This window comes from Lepisosteus platostomus, chromosome 4, assembly GCF_059453375.1.
Source record: "Lepisosteus platostomus isolate fLepPlt1 chromosome 4, fLepPlt1.hap1, whole genome shotgun sequence".
Taxonomy (NCBI): Eukaryota; Metazoa; Chordata; class Actinopteri; order Semionotiformes; family Lepisosteidae; genus Lepisosteus; species Lepisosteus platostomus.
The window spans coordinates 9,834,452-9,850,671 of NC_142614.1; the positions used below are offsets into that span (position 1 = coordinate 9,834,452).

Below are 16,220 nucleotides of genomic sequence, written 5' to 3' on the forward strand. Positions count from 1 at the left end.
AAGTAAGAAAAAACTTTTGCGTTTTCTCCCCCCTCTGAATGAAAGGCGCTATTGTTGGGTACAGAGAGAGCGACAGAGAGGCAGGCAGCGTGTTGCTGAGACAGACAGAGAGGGGCAGACTGAGGGAGGAGCAGCACATGGCTAAGGAAGAGACAGCACAGCTGATGGAGGGAGAGAGAGACAGAAAGAGAGACAGCACAGCTGATGGAGGGAGAGAGAGAGAGACAGCACAGCTGATGGAGGGAGAGAGAGACAGCATAGTTGATGGAGGGAGAGGAGAGAGAGAGAGACTGTACATATATGTTTGTATGTCACTGTGTATGTGTTAGCCAATGTGTAACACTGTATGAGTGAGTGTGTTAGTAGTGTGTTACTGTATGGGTATGTGTGTTAGTACAATGGTGTGCCATTGCACATACATGTGTCAGTCAGACTGTGTCAATGTATGAGTGGGTGTTTGTTAGTCAATGTGTCACTGTATGTATGTGTGTCAGTCAGATTGTGTCAATGTATGAGTGGGTGTGTGTGTGTGGCGTGTGTGTTGCTCAGCCTGCAAGCAGCAGTTCTGTCTCTCTCCGCTCCTACACACGCCACTCATGCAGGCGCACATCAGACAGGACAGACGCAATGCACACTAAGAAACGCTTGCTTAGTCATTTCTAATGCCGTGACAAATCACGGCACACTTAACAGGGAGAAAAAGATGTTTTTTTTCTCAGCAGCACAAAGCTGTGCTTACACGATACAAGCTCTGTAAAGATGCAGACTCCATACACCAGCCCTACAGAGACACTGACACTGTACACCAGCCCTACAGAGACACTGAAGCTGTACACCAGCCCTACAGAGACACTGACACTGTACACCGGCCCTACAGAGACACTGACACTGTACACCAGCCCTACAGAGACACTGAAGCTGTACACCAGTCCTACAGACACTGACACTGTACACCAGCCCTACAGAGACACTGACGCTGTACACCAGTCCTACAGAGACACTGACACTGTACACCAGCCCTACAGAGACACTGACACTGTACACCAGTTCTACAGAGACACTGACACTGTACATCAGTCCTACAGAGACACTGACACTGTACACCAGCCCTACAGAGACACTGACACTGTACACCAGCCCTACAGAGACACTGACACTGTACACCAGTTCTACAGAGACACTGACACTGTACATCAGTCCTACAGAGACACTGACACTGTACACCAGCCCTACAGAGACACTGGCACTCTGTACATGCCTTGTAGGGACACTTGTGCTCCGCATGAGCCCTACAGAGAACACCGACGCTGCACACGAGCCCACTGGAGCATCTAATCTGATGCACAGAGCAGAGTGCCGATCTGTGTCTCCTCTTGCAGCAGCATCAGGGACCGCTGCCGTGCGGGGTCTTCAGCACCTCTATCTCATTCCTGTTGCCGGAGCAGACGCCGGCGGCCGCGCTAATCCCCTCTCAGACTCCTATTGTGCCGTGACTGGCAGCCGGACCCCGGAGCAGGGCGCTCGCCCCCTTCTCTCGGGTGTCACGTGCGCGCGTGCGTGCGTGCGTGGCGGGGGGGGTCTGCGTGCGTGCTAATCCAGCTACCCCTCCTCCTCGCCTGCACCCCAAAAAGCAAGGTCAAGTGGCGTTCCCGTTCGGACCCTCGTTCCGGACACCCTGCGATCACGCGTGCCGTGAGCCCCGGGCCGCGGCGGACGGAGACGCACACCGACGCACTCGCGCTACCGTGGAGAGGGAGGGGCTCCAGCGGAGGGACTCGGAGGGTTAAAACACATTTTATTGGCACCTGAGGCCCGCACCGCAGCGGGGGATCGGGCGCAGGCTGTGAAGGAGAGCCCCGACTCCCACTGCACTGCGGTTTGATCCGTTCCAGGTTTCCCCCCGAACATCTTGTTAATGAACATTAATTTTTTAATCAAGCTTTCCTTTCCAATTCAGACAACACACCTGGTTGTTCTCTACTGTACATGAGCCTCTTACAAGTAATGAACCAATGATACCAGGACTAGATCAGACTGCTGGGCAGAGGGAGTCTGACTGATGTGGAGTCTGACTGTAAACCGACAGCCCTGTAAATCCTGGAGTGGATCAGACTGCTGGGCAGAGGGAGTCTCACTGACAGCCCTGTGAATCCTGGACTGGATCAGACTGCTGGGCAGAGGGAGTCTGACCGACAGCCCTGTGAATCCTGGACTGGATCAGACTGCTGGGCAGAGGGAGTCTCACTGACAGCCCAGTAAACCCTGGACTGGATCAGACTGCTGGGCAGAGGGAGTCTGACCGACAGCCCTGTAAACCCTGGACTGGATCAGACTGCTGGGCAGAGGGAGTCTGACCGACAGCCCTGTGAATCCTGGACTGGATCAGACTGCTGGGCAGAGGGAGTCTCACTGACAGCCCTGTAAATCCTGGACTGGATCAGACTGCTGGGCAGAGGGAGTCTGACTGACAGCCCTGTGAATCCTGGACTGGATCAGACTGCTGGGCAGAGGGAGTCTCACTGACAGCCCTGTAAATCCTGGACTGGATCAGACTGCTGGGCAGAGGGAGTCTCACTGACAGCCCTGTAAACCCTGGACTGGATCAGACTGCTGGGCAGAGGGAGTCTGACTGACAGCCCTGTGAATTCTGGACTGGATCTTACTGTGACCAGGATTGCAGAATCAGGAATCCTTCCGCACTCCCTGCTTCTCCCTGTGTGGCTCCAGCAGGAGTCAAAATGGGGGCAGTCCTAGTGGCGAGGGAAATTTCCACAGCTGGAAAAGGCAGACCACTGACAGACCGATCTCATCCGTCACAGAGGACGCGGACCGGAGAGGTTTTGAAAGCCTGACACAAAGACCGTGGTTTGTTTGTGTGTGTGTGTGTGTGTGTGTGTGTGTGTGTGTGTGTGTGTGTGTGTGTGTGTGTGTGTGTGTGTGCGCGCGCATTGCAGGGGGGGGAACTCTTTTATATTCGTACTGCTCCTTTCTTTCTAAAGAAAGTGCCCTCAGCCCATCTGCGCTTGCTCTCCTGCAGGGAGTGTGCGAGAGTGAGAGTAATCAAGAAGAGAGGAAGGAGAGAGGGAGAGCGCAGGGAAGAGGAGAGAATGGAACAGGAGAGGGACAAAGACGAAGGAGAACAAGGCCTCAGTAACCTGGAATCTCCAACACAAAGAGCTTTATTGGCGTGACTGATGGATTACACTGTTGCCACTTAGCGAAACTTTTACAATATTATTCGAGAGGCTGACTCTGTTCCGCGGGCTGGGACAGGAGATCACACACTGGGCTGTAGCTCTGGTGAGTTTCCTTCCCCCATAGAGTTGGAAGCTCTTGTGATGCTGGCAGGAATCATACTGAATTCTGGGATTTAATTTAGTTTGGGGGGGGGGGGGGAATGTTTGTCTAATCCCAGAGTATTTCTTACACAAAATGCATCTGTCTCTGTTTCTCCCTGCTTGCAGTGAGAGCACAGCCTGTCCTCTCTGGACAGCCAGGTCTGCCTGTGTCCAGTGTCTATGTCCAGGCTGTGGTCACCGAGCCTGTCCTCTCTGGACAGCCAGGTCTGCCTGTGCCCAGTTTCTGTTTCCAAGCTGTGGTCACTGAGGCTGTCCTCTCTGGACAGCCAGGTCTGCCTGTGTCCAGTCTGTGGTCACTGAGCCTGTCCTCTCTGGGCAGCCAGGTCTGCCTGTGTCCAGGCTGTGGTCACCGAGCCTGTCCTCTCTGGACAGCCAGGTCTGCCTGTGCCCAGTGTCTGTGTCCAGTCTGTGGTCACTGAGCCTGTCCTCTCTGGACAGCCAGGTCTGCCTGTGTCCAGTTTCTGTGTCCAAGCTGTGGTCACTGAGGCTGTCCTCTCTGGACAGCCAGGTCTGCCTGTGTCCAGTCTGTAGTCACTAAGCCAGGAGTTCCTCAGGTCTGTGGCTCCTTGTTTTCTCTCACCCTGGTCAGATAACACTCAGCCAGGACTGCACTGCACCGCAAACTCTGCCGATCCTCTGAGGAAGAGGGGAGTACGAGAGAACGGAGGGGGAGAGGGAGAGGCAGGGAGTGCCCGAGACGCAGGAGGAAGGAGTGAAAGGGGCTTCAGCTGCAGACTGCCATGGGGGGAGGTGTGAGCGTGCGGAGAAGCCACAAGTTTGGGAAGGGTTAGAGGGGGAAGGGGGGTCGGAGGAGGGATAATTGTGCCCTGCTGAGGAAAGGTTAGCCGGAAAAGCGGATAGGGTGGAGAGGGAGGCTTCTCTCTGCGGGGGCTCACGGGAGAGACGGCTCTCTCTTTCCTGCAGGAGAGGAGGGAGGAGGAGAAGAGGGAGGAATCGGCAGCAGGAGGGAAGAAAAAAAACAAAACCGCCTGGAACGAAATTTAACCCCCCTCCTCCCCAGCTCTGGAGAGAGGCCAAGACGAAACTCAGAGGCCTGGAACTTCTCTCTCGCTCGCTGGCGTAGAGGAGGGAGCCTGCCCTGAGCTCACTCGCTCTTCAGACGACAGACAGGAGGAAGACAAAGAAGGAGAGGAAGGTGAAGGGAACAAGTGTCCCAGTGTCTCAGCTCCCCAGCCACCTCAGAGCTCTTGTGTGTTTGTGCTGTTTCACATGGCCACCCGGAATGTTGGTTCTTGTGGGACACACACAGGTAATCAAGCTCACTCTCCCTCACACACACACACACAGGTAATCAAGCTCACTCACACACACACACAGGTAATCAAGCTCACTCACACACACACACACACACACACACACACACACACACACACACACACACACACACACACACACACACACACACACACACACACACACAGGTAATCAAGCTCACTCACTCACACACAGGTGAGCAAGCTCAATCGCACACACACGCACACACACATGGGTAATCAAGCTCACGCACACACACGCACACACACAGGTAATCAAGCTCACTCGCTCACACACAGGTAATCAAGCTCACTCGCTCACACACAGGTAATCAAGCTCACTCGCTCACACACAGGTAATCAAGCTCACTCGCTCACACACAGGTGAGCAAGCTCAATCGCACGCACACGCACACACACATGGGTAATCAAGCTCACGCACACACACAGGTAATCAAGCTCACGCACACACACGCACACACACAGGTAATCAAGCTCACGCACACACACGCACACGCACAGGTAATCAAGCTCACGCACACACACGCACACGCACAGGTAATCAAGCTCACACACAGGATTCTACCCCACAGCCAGCAGAACAGGGGACACATCAGAGCCCTTGACTGATATGTGAGCAGCATCTCTCCACAAAGCGATTGCGCTCTCTCTCTCTCGCCGGCAGGAGATGAGTGAAGAGAGTGGAGTGGCAGTTGACCGGCGTGACTCTGTCAAGTTTCTACCACAATCTCTCAGCTGCTTCTTCAATACGATCCTCTGCTCTTTCAGGAAGAGACCCAGGGAGCAATTACAGAGCTGAGGGAGAGAGAGGCAGAGCTGGGGGAGAGAGAGGCAGAGCACGAAAGGCAGGTTGGGGACACAGAGAGAGGAAGAGAGGCAGGTTGGGGCACACAGAGAGAGGAAGAGAGGCAGGTTGGGGACACAGAGAGAGGCAGAGGACGAGAGGCAGGTTGGGGCACACAGAGAGAGGAAGAGAGGCAGGTTGGGGCACACAGAGAGAGGCAGAGGACGAGAGGCAGGTTGGGGCACAGATAGAGAGGAAGGGAGGCAGGTTGGGGACACAGAGAGAGAGGAAGAGAGGCAGGTTGGGGCACACAGAGAGAGGCAGAGGACGAGAGGCAGAGCGAGATACAAAGAGGGAGGCAGAGGCCAGGGTGCCAGAACAGAAGACTGGACCCACGGAGGGTTCAAACTCTTTGACAAGTCTGAGCTTCAGGGAGGCTCCCCAGTCTCAGAGCTGTGGGTGTCTTTGTTTCACTCAGAAACCAGCTCTGCGCCTCCGTCTAGCAGCCCTTAATGAGTGCGTAATTAACAAGGCTAATTGTCAGAGAGATTAGCAGGGCGATGCATTATTAATGCACGGCAATTAATATTTAATAAGTGTTTAAAAGGAGAAGTTGTCGAGCAAGTTTCCTGGAGCTGTGCTGGGGGTGGGATGTGCTGCGTTCGGCGGGTTGAAATCAATTAGAAACGCTTAACAAGAGAAATGTTTAGCTAATGCCAGATCCACGGCTGTCAAAACACCAGCCCTCCCTCCCTCCCTCCCTCTCCAGCTCACATCCCGGATCGCTGTGGAGATTCCAACAGCTCCCAGCGCTCCCAATGAGCCCGAGACGTCGGAACAGAAGCCTCCCGCTCGGACGGCTAGGAACACGCCCGGAACAAATAACGCTGTTTACATTCTGAAGAGCTGCCCGACACGGGCTTGTTGACCGTTTGAGTGGCTTTGCTCCTTGGGATAACAAAAATCCCGCGCTGAGGAAAAAAAAACACACCAGGTGCTCGGCGTCTGAGCGTTTGAGCTCAGCTCCGTTTGCCAGAAACCGACTCATTAGGCTTCCGAAGGAACATTCGACACCAGAGCAGCGGAAGGCACAGGGCGGAGGCTGAGCAGGACAGGAAGTGTCCCACGGGCCGGAACGGCGCAGCGACCACCCAGGGGTGACAGGTCGCCACTGGGCGCAGCACATCTCTGAGCCATGAGCTCACCAGGGAAGCCAGCGGAACACAAGCGCTCATCTACCCCCATGAGCCCCGAGCCCCACTTACACAATTCACACAACCTTCACTGCACCACTGCGAGTCAAGCTCTCCGCTCAAAGGTACAAGAGCTGTGCCCCCACTGGGACTTGAACCCGTGACACCCTGGATTCCAAAGCTGGAGTGAGGGGGGGGGAGGCAAAGGACAGAGATAGAGCTTGGATCCCCCACCAGACCTCATGAGCCTATGAGCTAAAACCGTCAAGTGTCCAGCCTTACTGAAGACGGCTTTTTCCAACCTTCGCAAGACCAAAGGGGAAGCAGACCACAGAGCTGACCTCCCTCCCCCCGCCCTCGTACCCCAGCCCGGGGGGGGAGAGGCGTTTAGAGACCCGCAGGCCACTGCCCCTTTCCCCCCTGAGCCCTGTAACCCGCTGCCAGTACATCAGCTCCCAGCGATCACTGGCCTGTTCCTCATGATCACAAGCAGACTTGCAGAAGACAAACAAAGACGGAACAAAGCCAGGAAAACGAGGATGATTTGGACGGATCAGTCGGCTTTACTCCTTTTACAGCTGGGCCGCCACAAAGCTCTTACCGCTAATGCGCTACCTGTTGCAACAGCCGCTGTGCAAGAGCTTAAGCAGCCAGGTTGTGCAAACACCCTTCTGTTTGAACTAGGGGTGCAGGGCTCTGCCTTCAGACAGGGTGTGTGAGGCTGGCAAGATAGACAACTGGATAGGAGCCCTGCTGTACATGGGGCAGGGTAGACACTCATCTTACAGCAGGGGGCTACAGTTCCAGTACAGGAGAACAGTCCCGTTACAAAAGGGGCTACAGTCCCAATACAGGAGAACAGTCCTGTTACAATAGGGGCTACAGTCCCAGTACAGGAGAACAGTCCTGTTACAATAGGGGCTACAGTCCCAGTACAGGAGAACAGTCCTGTTACAATAGGGGCTACAGTCCCAGTACAGGAGAACAGTCCTGTTACAATAGGAGTTACAGTCCCAGTACAGGAGAACAGTCCTGTTACAATAGGAGTTACAGTCCCAGTACAGGAGAACAGTCCTGTTACAATAGGAGTTACAGTCCCAGTACAGGAGAACAGTCCTGTCACAATAGGAGCTACAGTCCCAGTACAGGAGAACAGTCCTGTTACAATAGGGGCTACAGTCCCAGTACAGGAGAACAGTCTTGTCACAATAGGAGCTACAGTCCCAGTACAGGAGAACAGTCTTGTCACAATAGGAGCTACAGTCCCAGTACAGGAGGACAGTCCTGTTCCAATAGGGACTACAGTCCCAGTACAGGAGGACAGTCCTGTTCCAATAGTGGCTACAGTCCCAGTACAGGAGAACAGTCTTGTCAGAATAGGAGCTACAGTCCCAGTACAGGAGAACAGTCCTGTTACAATAGGGGCTACAGTCCCAGTACAGGAGAACAGTCCTGTTACAATAGGGGCTACAGTCCCAGTACAGGAGAACAGTCCTGTTACAATAGGGGCTACAGTCCCAGTACAGGAGAACAGTCTTGTCACAATAGGAGCTACAGTCCCAGTACAGGAGGACAGTCCTGTTCCAATAGGGACTACAGTCCCAGTACAGGAGAACAGTCCTGTTACAATAGGTGCTACAGTCCCAGTACAGGAGAACAGTCCTGTTACAATAGGAGCTACAGTCCCAGTACAGGAGAACAGTCCTGTTACAATAGGAGTTACAGTCTCAGTACAGGAGAACAGTCCTGTTACAATAGGAGTTACAGTCCCAGTACAGGAGAACAGTCCTGTTCCAATAGGGACTACAGTCCCAGTACAGGAGGACAGTCCTGTTCCAATAGGGACTACAGTCCCAGTACAGGAGAACAGTCTTGTCAGAATAGGAGCTACAGTCCCAGTACAGGAGAACAGTCTTGTCACAATAGGAGCTACAGTCCCAGTACAGGAGGACAGTCCTGTTCCAATAGGGACTACAGTCCCAGTACAGGAGGACAGTCCTGTTCCAATAGTGGCTACAGTCCCAGTACAGGAGAACAGTCTTGTCAGAATAGGAGCTACAGTCCCAGTACAGGAGAACAGTCCTGTTACAATAGGGGCTACAGTCCCAGTACAGGAGAACAGTCCTGTTACAATAGGGGCTACAGTCCCAGTACAGGAGAACAGTCCTGTTACAATAGGGGCTACAGTCCCAGTACAGGAGAACAGTCTTGTCACAATAGGAGCTACAGTCCCAGTACAGGAGGACAGTCCTGTTCCAATAGGGACTACAGTCCCAGTACAGGAGAACAGTCCTGTTCCAATAGGGACTACAGTCCCAGTACAGGAGAACAGTCTTGTCAGAATAGGAGCTACAGTCCCAGTACAGGAGAACAGTCATGTTACAATAGGGGCTACAGTCCCAGTACAGGAGAACAGTCCTGTTACAATAGGGGCTACAGTCCCAGTACAGGAGAACAGTCCTGTTACAATAGGGGCTACAGTCCCAGTACAGGAGAACAGTCCTGTTACAATAGGGGCTACAGTCCCAGTACAGGAGAACAGTCTTGTCAGAATAGGAGCTACAGTCCCAGTACAGGAGAACAGTCCTGTTACAATAGGGGCTACAGTCCCAGTACAGGAGAAGTCAACAGTTCTTTCCCCCTGTATCTCCCTACAGAGATAGCTCTGACTGATGAGGAGACAGTAGGCTCGGTCTGTCACTCTGCAGCCTCGCGGAAAACATCAATCTGCTGAGAATCGAATAATCGCTCCAGCGCCGCGCGACGGGGGCGCGTGTCAGAATTAGCGCAAACCTGAGCGTGTCGTTTCCATCAGGTGACGGGGCGTCTTTAAGAGCCAGGAGTCACTATGCAATACGACAGAGAATGTTAATTAGCGCTGTAAAACAGCACCTCTCTAGTCTGATTTCACACGGCTTCTCCGCACTTCGGCGAGTCACACCAGTAAGGGTTTATCTGGGCGGTAAGGGATGGACCCACAGTCCACTCGCTCAGCTGACAGACAACGTGGACACACTGTCCATCGCCCAACTTGTGCCCACGCGTGAACATTTTTTTTTCCAAAACCCGTTCACGCCCGATCCCGTGGAGGTTCTCGCGCACTGAGATTCTCCGCGGCGCGTGGCATTCCGGCCCGCTTTCCACCTGCAGCGGCCGCGTGCACTCCTCCCCACCTGAAGTCGGTCGCACGCGACCCCCCCGCGCCCCGCGTGCCTGACCGCGAGGAAAGCGAACCCGTGCACGTGCGCGGTTCCGTTCGCCGCGCAGGAGCCTCTCTTCGCCGCCGTGTGAACACAGAGCTGCTTTAGTCAATTCAACCTTCAACCTTCCACACAGGCGTCTAGAGGACCACTCCGCGGTCACTGGACACCTGACCCCCCAGGACCAGGACTGGACACCCCGCGGACACACTGACCCCCCAGGACGAGGACTGGACACCCTCCAGACACACTGACCCCCCAGGACGAGGACTGGACACCCCACAGACACACTGACCCCCCAGGACCTGCACTAGACACCCCGCAGACACACTGACCCCCCAGGACCAGGACTGGACACCCAGCTGACACACTGACCCCCAGGACCAGGACTGGACACCCTGCAGACACACTGACCCCCCAGGACCTGCACTAGACACCCCGCAGACACACTGACCCCCCAGGACCAGGACTGGACACCCCACAGACACACTGACCCCCCAGGACCTGCACTAGACACCCCGCAGACACACTGACCCCCCAGGACCAGGACTGGACACCCAGCTGACACACTGACCCCCAGGACCAGGACTGGACACCCTGCAGACACACTGACCCCCCAGGACCAGGACTGGACACCCCGCAGACACACTGACCCCCCAGGACCTGCACTGGACACCCCACAGACACACTGACCCCCCAGGACCAGGACTGGACACCCCGCAGACACACTGACCCCCCAGGACCAGGACTGGACACCCCGCAGACACACTGACCCCCCAGGACCAGGACTGGACACCCAGCAGACACACTGACCCCCCAGGACCAGGACTGGACACCCCGCAGACACACTGACCCCCCAGGAAAGGACTGGACACCCAGCTGACACACTGACCCCCAGGCCAAGACAGAGCAGTGTTCCTGCCACACAGCAGGGTCACAGTTCCAGAAACAGGACCAGTCCAGAGGCTTGTCGAGCCCCAGACAGACATCGATCCCACAGAGATGTGCTGTGAAAAGATGGGGAACTCACAGCCACCGAAGACATCAAGCGACACAGAGGCGCAGGGGGCCCTGGGTCCAGCTCCTGGCGTGCTGTCTGTGTGGAGTCTGCATGTTCTCCCTGAGTTTCCTCCTGTTGCCCTAGTTTCCTTGCACAGTCCAATGACAAGCTGGTGGGTTAACTGGCGTCTGGGAAAACTGGCCGTGGGGGGAGAGTGTGTGTGTCTGTGTGTGTGTCTGCCCTGTGGGGGACTGGCGTCCCATCCAGGGTGTACCCTGTACCCCGCCACGTGCCCGCTGCTTGCTGGGATAGCGCCCTGCCCTGGACACAGTGGACAGACGCTGGACACCTGGATGAACCCGAGTCAGTCTGGGGGGGGGGCGATTTAAAGCCAATTCACAGGGTGGGGCCTGTCCAGAGGCAGGGCGAGCCCAGAGTGTCCAGTCTGTCCCAGCCGGACACAGCTTCAGCTCACCCATCATAGCGGGGTCCCCCATAACCGCCCGGCCACAGCTGAGCACCCCAGATAAACACAGGGCCTGGGGGAGACAGGCAAGTCCCCGCCTGCATTGGCGCACACCGCCTTCCTACTCTGGGGGGCCCTCTCACTAGCGCTCCCGTTGAAAGGAGAAGCGGCCTCTCCAGACTGAGGGCTGGCCGCCGGACCGGACCGGGCTTCCTCAGAGCGATCGGGTTCACCCCGCTCGTGGGGGGGAGTCCCGAGTGGGCTCGACACGGCGCCGCCAGTACCCGGAGACCGTGTCCTGCCTCTCTAATCACGGACACGCACTTCACTTCCAGAGCGACTGGAGAAAGGTCACTGAGTAACTGTGGATTCCCACGCGTGTCAGCGGCGAGATCACAGCCCGGGTAGCGAGTTCCTTCCAGCCGGGCGATTAGAGGGGTTGGTCTCTAATCGCTGTCCAGCAGGGTAAGAGTTCGTGTCCGGGGGTGTGGGACCAGCGGCCGCTCACGGTGCTGACGCGCCCAGTCGCACACAGCTACACCGCGCAACAGGTCGAGCCACAACACCCGGACCCCAGAACCGAGCCTCCCCCCCTCCCCAGAGTCCACAGCGCCCGGCCAGGGGCACAACCAGCCCGCAGACCCACCCCCCGCCGAACCGGTCCGACCGGACTCCCCTCGCCCCCCCGGAGATCCACCCAGACCAGCAGACCACCTACCTCCTGTTGAGCGAGTTCCAGTAGATGGGCTCCAGGTTGGTGGCGCAGCTCCCCGGAATCTCCACAGCCAGCACGAGCAGCACTGCCAGCGCGCGCACACCGCGGCCGAACGCCATCGCGCGCCCGGCCGGACCCGGGCTGAGAGAGACCGTCCCTCGCGCAGTCAGTGGGCGCCGCTCCGTCCCGTCCCTCGCGGCCGCATAGGGGGCACGGAGAGCAGCCAGAGGGGGGGCGAGGGAGCGGAAAACTCTTCCGGAGAAAGTCAGGGGGCTAACTTCGTCCGCCGTGCCCCCCTCTCCCGGCTGCCGGGGAACTCTCGGGGGTTTCGAGCCGAGAGAGTTGAGATTCTGCCTCCCGGAGCTGCTAAAACAATCCCATGTCGTCCGGGTGCTTGTTTATTTTCTTTCTCGACCCAGAACCCGCACACACACACTCTCAAACTGGGGCGGAAAGTGTCTTCGGGCTGCTGTAGTTCCACAGCAGGGTTTTGGGGGCGGCTGTTGGGTTTTTTTCCTCGCGTCGTGGATCCCTCGTGCGGCGGCGGCGGCCGGCCGGCCAGCCAACCGGACTCGGGCGCGCGGGGGGCGGGGGTCCCGGTTTCAAGCCGCGCTCCCTCGTCTGGGCTCGGCGCGTGGCGTGCCGGAGCTCTCGCTCATCCCCGCTCGCTCGCGCACGGGAAAAATTCTGCTCGCCGTGTCCCGGTGACTCCAGACTCCCCCCTCTCCTCCTCCTCCTCCTCTCAGAGAAAGAGAGCGTGAAACAAATAAAAGTTTCTACGACGGGACCTGGCGTCTAAGTGGAGGGTCTGCCGAGCCCGTCCATTCTCACGCGAGTAGAAATGGAGTTTTGCTTTCTGGTGGCATCTCCGCTCCCAGCCTAGGAGCTGCAGTTTGTATTTCCTTTGCTCTTAACGACGATTCTCCAATCGCACAGGTCCCCGCGTCGGAGTTCCCTCCACCGGCGACGGGTTTTTCGGGGTGTTTGGGGAAAAAAATAATGAAGCAACTGTAGCAGATCCCGGGTTGTTTTTTTTGTGTTTTAGGGGAAAAACAAAATCCCCCCACCGCAAACTCCTGAAAAGCCTCCAAAATATTGAAAACCGCAGCCTGCCCCGCGCGTTCGGGGAGAGACGGTGGATAAAGAGCGGCGGAGGACTGGACCCGAATCGAGCCCGAACCCTGTGCCTGCCTGCGCTGCTGTGTGCCGGCCCGGCGCGGTCTGTGGCGCTGAACACATCCACTCTGTTTTGATGGCGAGGAGGGGAGGGGGGCCGAGCTGCGAGTGTTTGGAGAGGAGAGAGGGTGAGAGGTAGGTAGAGACCGAGAGAGAGAGAGAGAAAACACGAATTCGCTGTTCCGTTTCACTGAGCGAACACGGACCAGGGATTTTTTTTTTGTGTGTTGCGTGTTCGATTGTGTTGTCGGTGTGTGTGTGTGCTTCTTTGAAAGAAGGATCCCGGACTGAAATGTTCTCTCTCTCTCCCTCCTCCCAACCTCGGGCTTATCCAACACATTCCAGCCACACCGAGAGAGAGAGGGCAGTGTGCGCGCTCGCCAGCGGTGGCTTCGGGACTCCTGACGGCCCGGCCGGCCCGAAAGCCCGGAGTGGATTCGTCCCTCTTCCCCCCCCTCCTCCGTCTCGAACACGCGCAGACACCGTCACGCACGCCGCCACCGAGCCCAGGAATCCGGCTTCGCGCCGGCGGCCGGGATTCCGAAGGCGGGCGGCGCCCCCCAGCGGCGGCCGCGCGCACTGCGGGAGCCCCGCGACGGCCGCCAGCACGCGCGATGCCCCCGGCGGCTCGTGTCGCGCGGCACCGCACCGGCGGTCTCTTCACAGTCACAGCTGCGTCGGAAAAACGAGCGGTTGCTGCGGACGCCTCACAGATCCGCTCGAGACACGTGTCACTCGCGCCAGGGGTTCGAGTGGGGGCCTGCGTCACCGTGCGCAGGCTGCAAGGGGACAGGTAAAGGTTTATTCCCGGCTGGAAAGAGAAGGGAAAAGACACAACGTTTCGGCTGTGGAGCTTCCTTCAGGTGTGACGTGTCCCTTTTCTTCTTAGATTGTCTCGCCGACACAGGAACTCAGTTGTGATCCCGGCTTGAGATCAGCTTTAACCCCCTTTATCCCGAGCTTAACCCCCGGGTCTCCGCGCGTCTGAATATTTTCAAATCGTCTGTATGTGCGCGCGTGGTGGGGGGGACATCTGTTGATTTTCTGTCCCAGATTAGACGACCACTTGACGCATTCGCATGTGAGTGGTTTCCGACCGTGTCTGTTAGAAGTTACAGTGTGAAATATAGGATACAAAGACAAAAACAGAAGAAGACATTAGAAGGCGCGCTTTGGTGATTAAGTGCGGTCTGTTTCGTACAGAAAAAAAACTTCCCAGAAAAAGCCTTTCTACCCAGAACTGTAGCCGGGCCCGGCGTGTTATTGTTAGACGCGCATTACAGGGGCACCTCAGCTGGTCACTGGTTAGGTGCCAAGCTGTCCAGCCAGCGCTGCCCAACACCGTCATGTGCGTGTGGCAAAACCGCTCCTGCACCGCCGCCGTGTGGACGCCGGTGGAACTGCAACCAACGCGCTGACAGGGAAACCCCGCACCCGAAACTCACCAATGACCGGTTACACCCAAGCATAGAGCATTCAGACTAAATCAGCACAGTGTAGTGCACAGGACAGACCATGTCAACTAAATCAGCACAGTGTAGTGCACAGGACAGACCATGTCAACTAAATCAACACAGTGTAGTGCACAGGACAGACCATGTCAACTAAATCAGCACAGTGTAGTGCACAGGACAGACCATGTCAACTAAATCAACACAGTGTAGTGCACAGGACAGACCATGTCAACTAAATCAACACAGTGTAGTGCACAGGACAGACCATGTCAACTAAATCAACACAGTGTAGTGCACAGGACAGACCATGTCAACTAAATCAGCCCAGTGTAGTGCACAGGACAGACCATGTCAACTAAATCAGCCAAGTGTAGTGCACAGGACAGACCATGACAGCTAAATCAACACAGTGTAGTGCACAGGACAGACCATGACAGCTAAATCAACACAGTGTAGTGCACAGGACAGACCATGACAGCTAAATCAACACAGTGTAGTGCACTGGACAGACCATGTCAACTAAATCAACACAGTGTAGTGCACATGACAGACCATGACAGCTAAATCAGCAGTGTAGTTCACTGTACAGAGGTGCAAAGAGAACCAGCTCAGTGTAGTTCACTGTACAGAGGTGCAAAGTGAACCAGCTCAGTGTAGTTCACTGTACAGAGGTGCAAAGTGAACCAGCTCAGTGTAGTTCACTGTACAGAGGTGTGAAGTGAACCAGCTCAGTGTAGTTCACTGTACAGAGGTGTGAAGTGAACCAGCTCAGTGTAGTTCACTGCACAGAGGTGCAAAGTGAACCAGCTCAGTGTAGTTCACTGCACAGAGGTGTCAAGTAAACCAGCTCAGTGCAGTTCACTGTACAGAGGTGTCAAGTAAACCAGCTCAGTGTAGTTCACTGTACAGAGGTGTCAAGTAAACCAGCTCAGTGTAGTTCACTGTACAGAGATGTCAAGTAAACCAGCTCAGTGTAGTTCACTGCACAGAGGTGTGAAGTAAACCAGCTCAGTGCAGTTCACTGTACAGAGGTGTCAAGTAAACCAGTTCAGTGCAGTTCACTGTACAGAGGTGTCAAGTAAACCAGCTCAGTGTAGTTCAGTGTACAGAGGTGTCAAGTAAACCAGCTCAGTGTAGTTCAGTGTACAGAGGTGTAAAGTGAACCAGCTCAGTGTAGTTCACTGTATAAAGGGTGTAAAGTGAACCAGCTCAGTGTAGTTCACTGTACAGAGGTGTCAAGTAAACCAGCTCAGTGTAGTTCACTGTACAGAGGTGTCAAGTAAACCAGCTCAGTGTAGTTCACTGTACAGAGGTGTCAAGTAAACCAGTTCAGTGTAGTTCAGTGTACAGAGGTATAAAGTGAACCAGCTCAGTGTAGTTCACTGCACAGAGGTGTAAAGTGAACCAGCTCAGTGTAGTTCACTGTACAGAGGTGCAAAGTGAACCAGCTCAGTGTAGTTCACTGCACAGAGGTGTAAAGTGAACCAGCTCAGTGTAGTTCACTGTACAGAGGTGTCAAGTAAACCAGCTCAGTGCAGTTCAGTGTACAGAGGTGTCAAGTAAACCAGCTCAGTGTAG

General features: G+C 55.7%; 1 protein-coding gene across 1 annotated transcript in view; it reads right to left on the reverse strand.

Annotated features, from left to right (window-relative positions):
- efnb3b (ephrin-B3b) overlaps positions 1–13,293 on the reverse strand; it is a 65,657-nt gene extending 52,364 nt beyond the window's left edge. Inside the window, exon 1 of the mRNA XM_088628277.1 lies at positions 12,016–13,293. Coding sequence (XP_088484403.1) covers positions 12,016–12,131 — 116 coding nt within the window. The 5' untranslated portion in view covers positions 12,132–13,293. The remainder of the gene's footprint in view (positions 1–12,015) is intronic.
- Between the last annotated feature and the right edge of the window lie 2,927 nt (positions 13,294–16,220).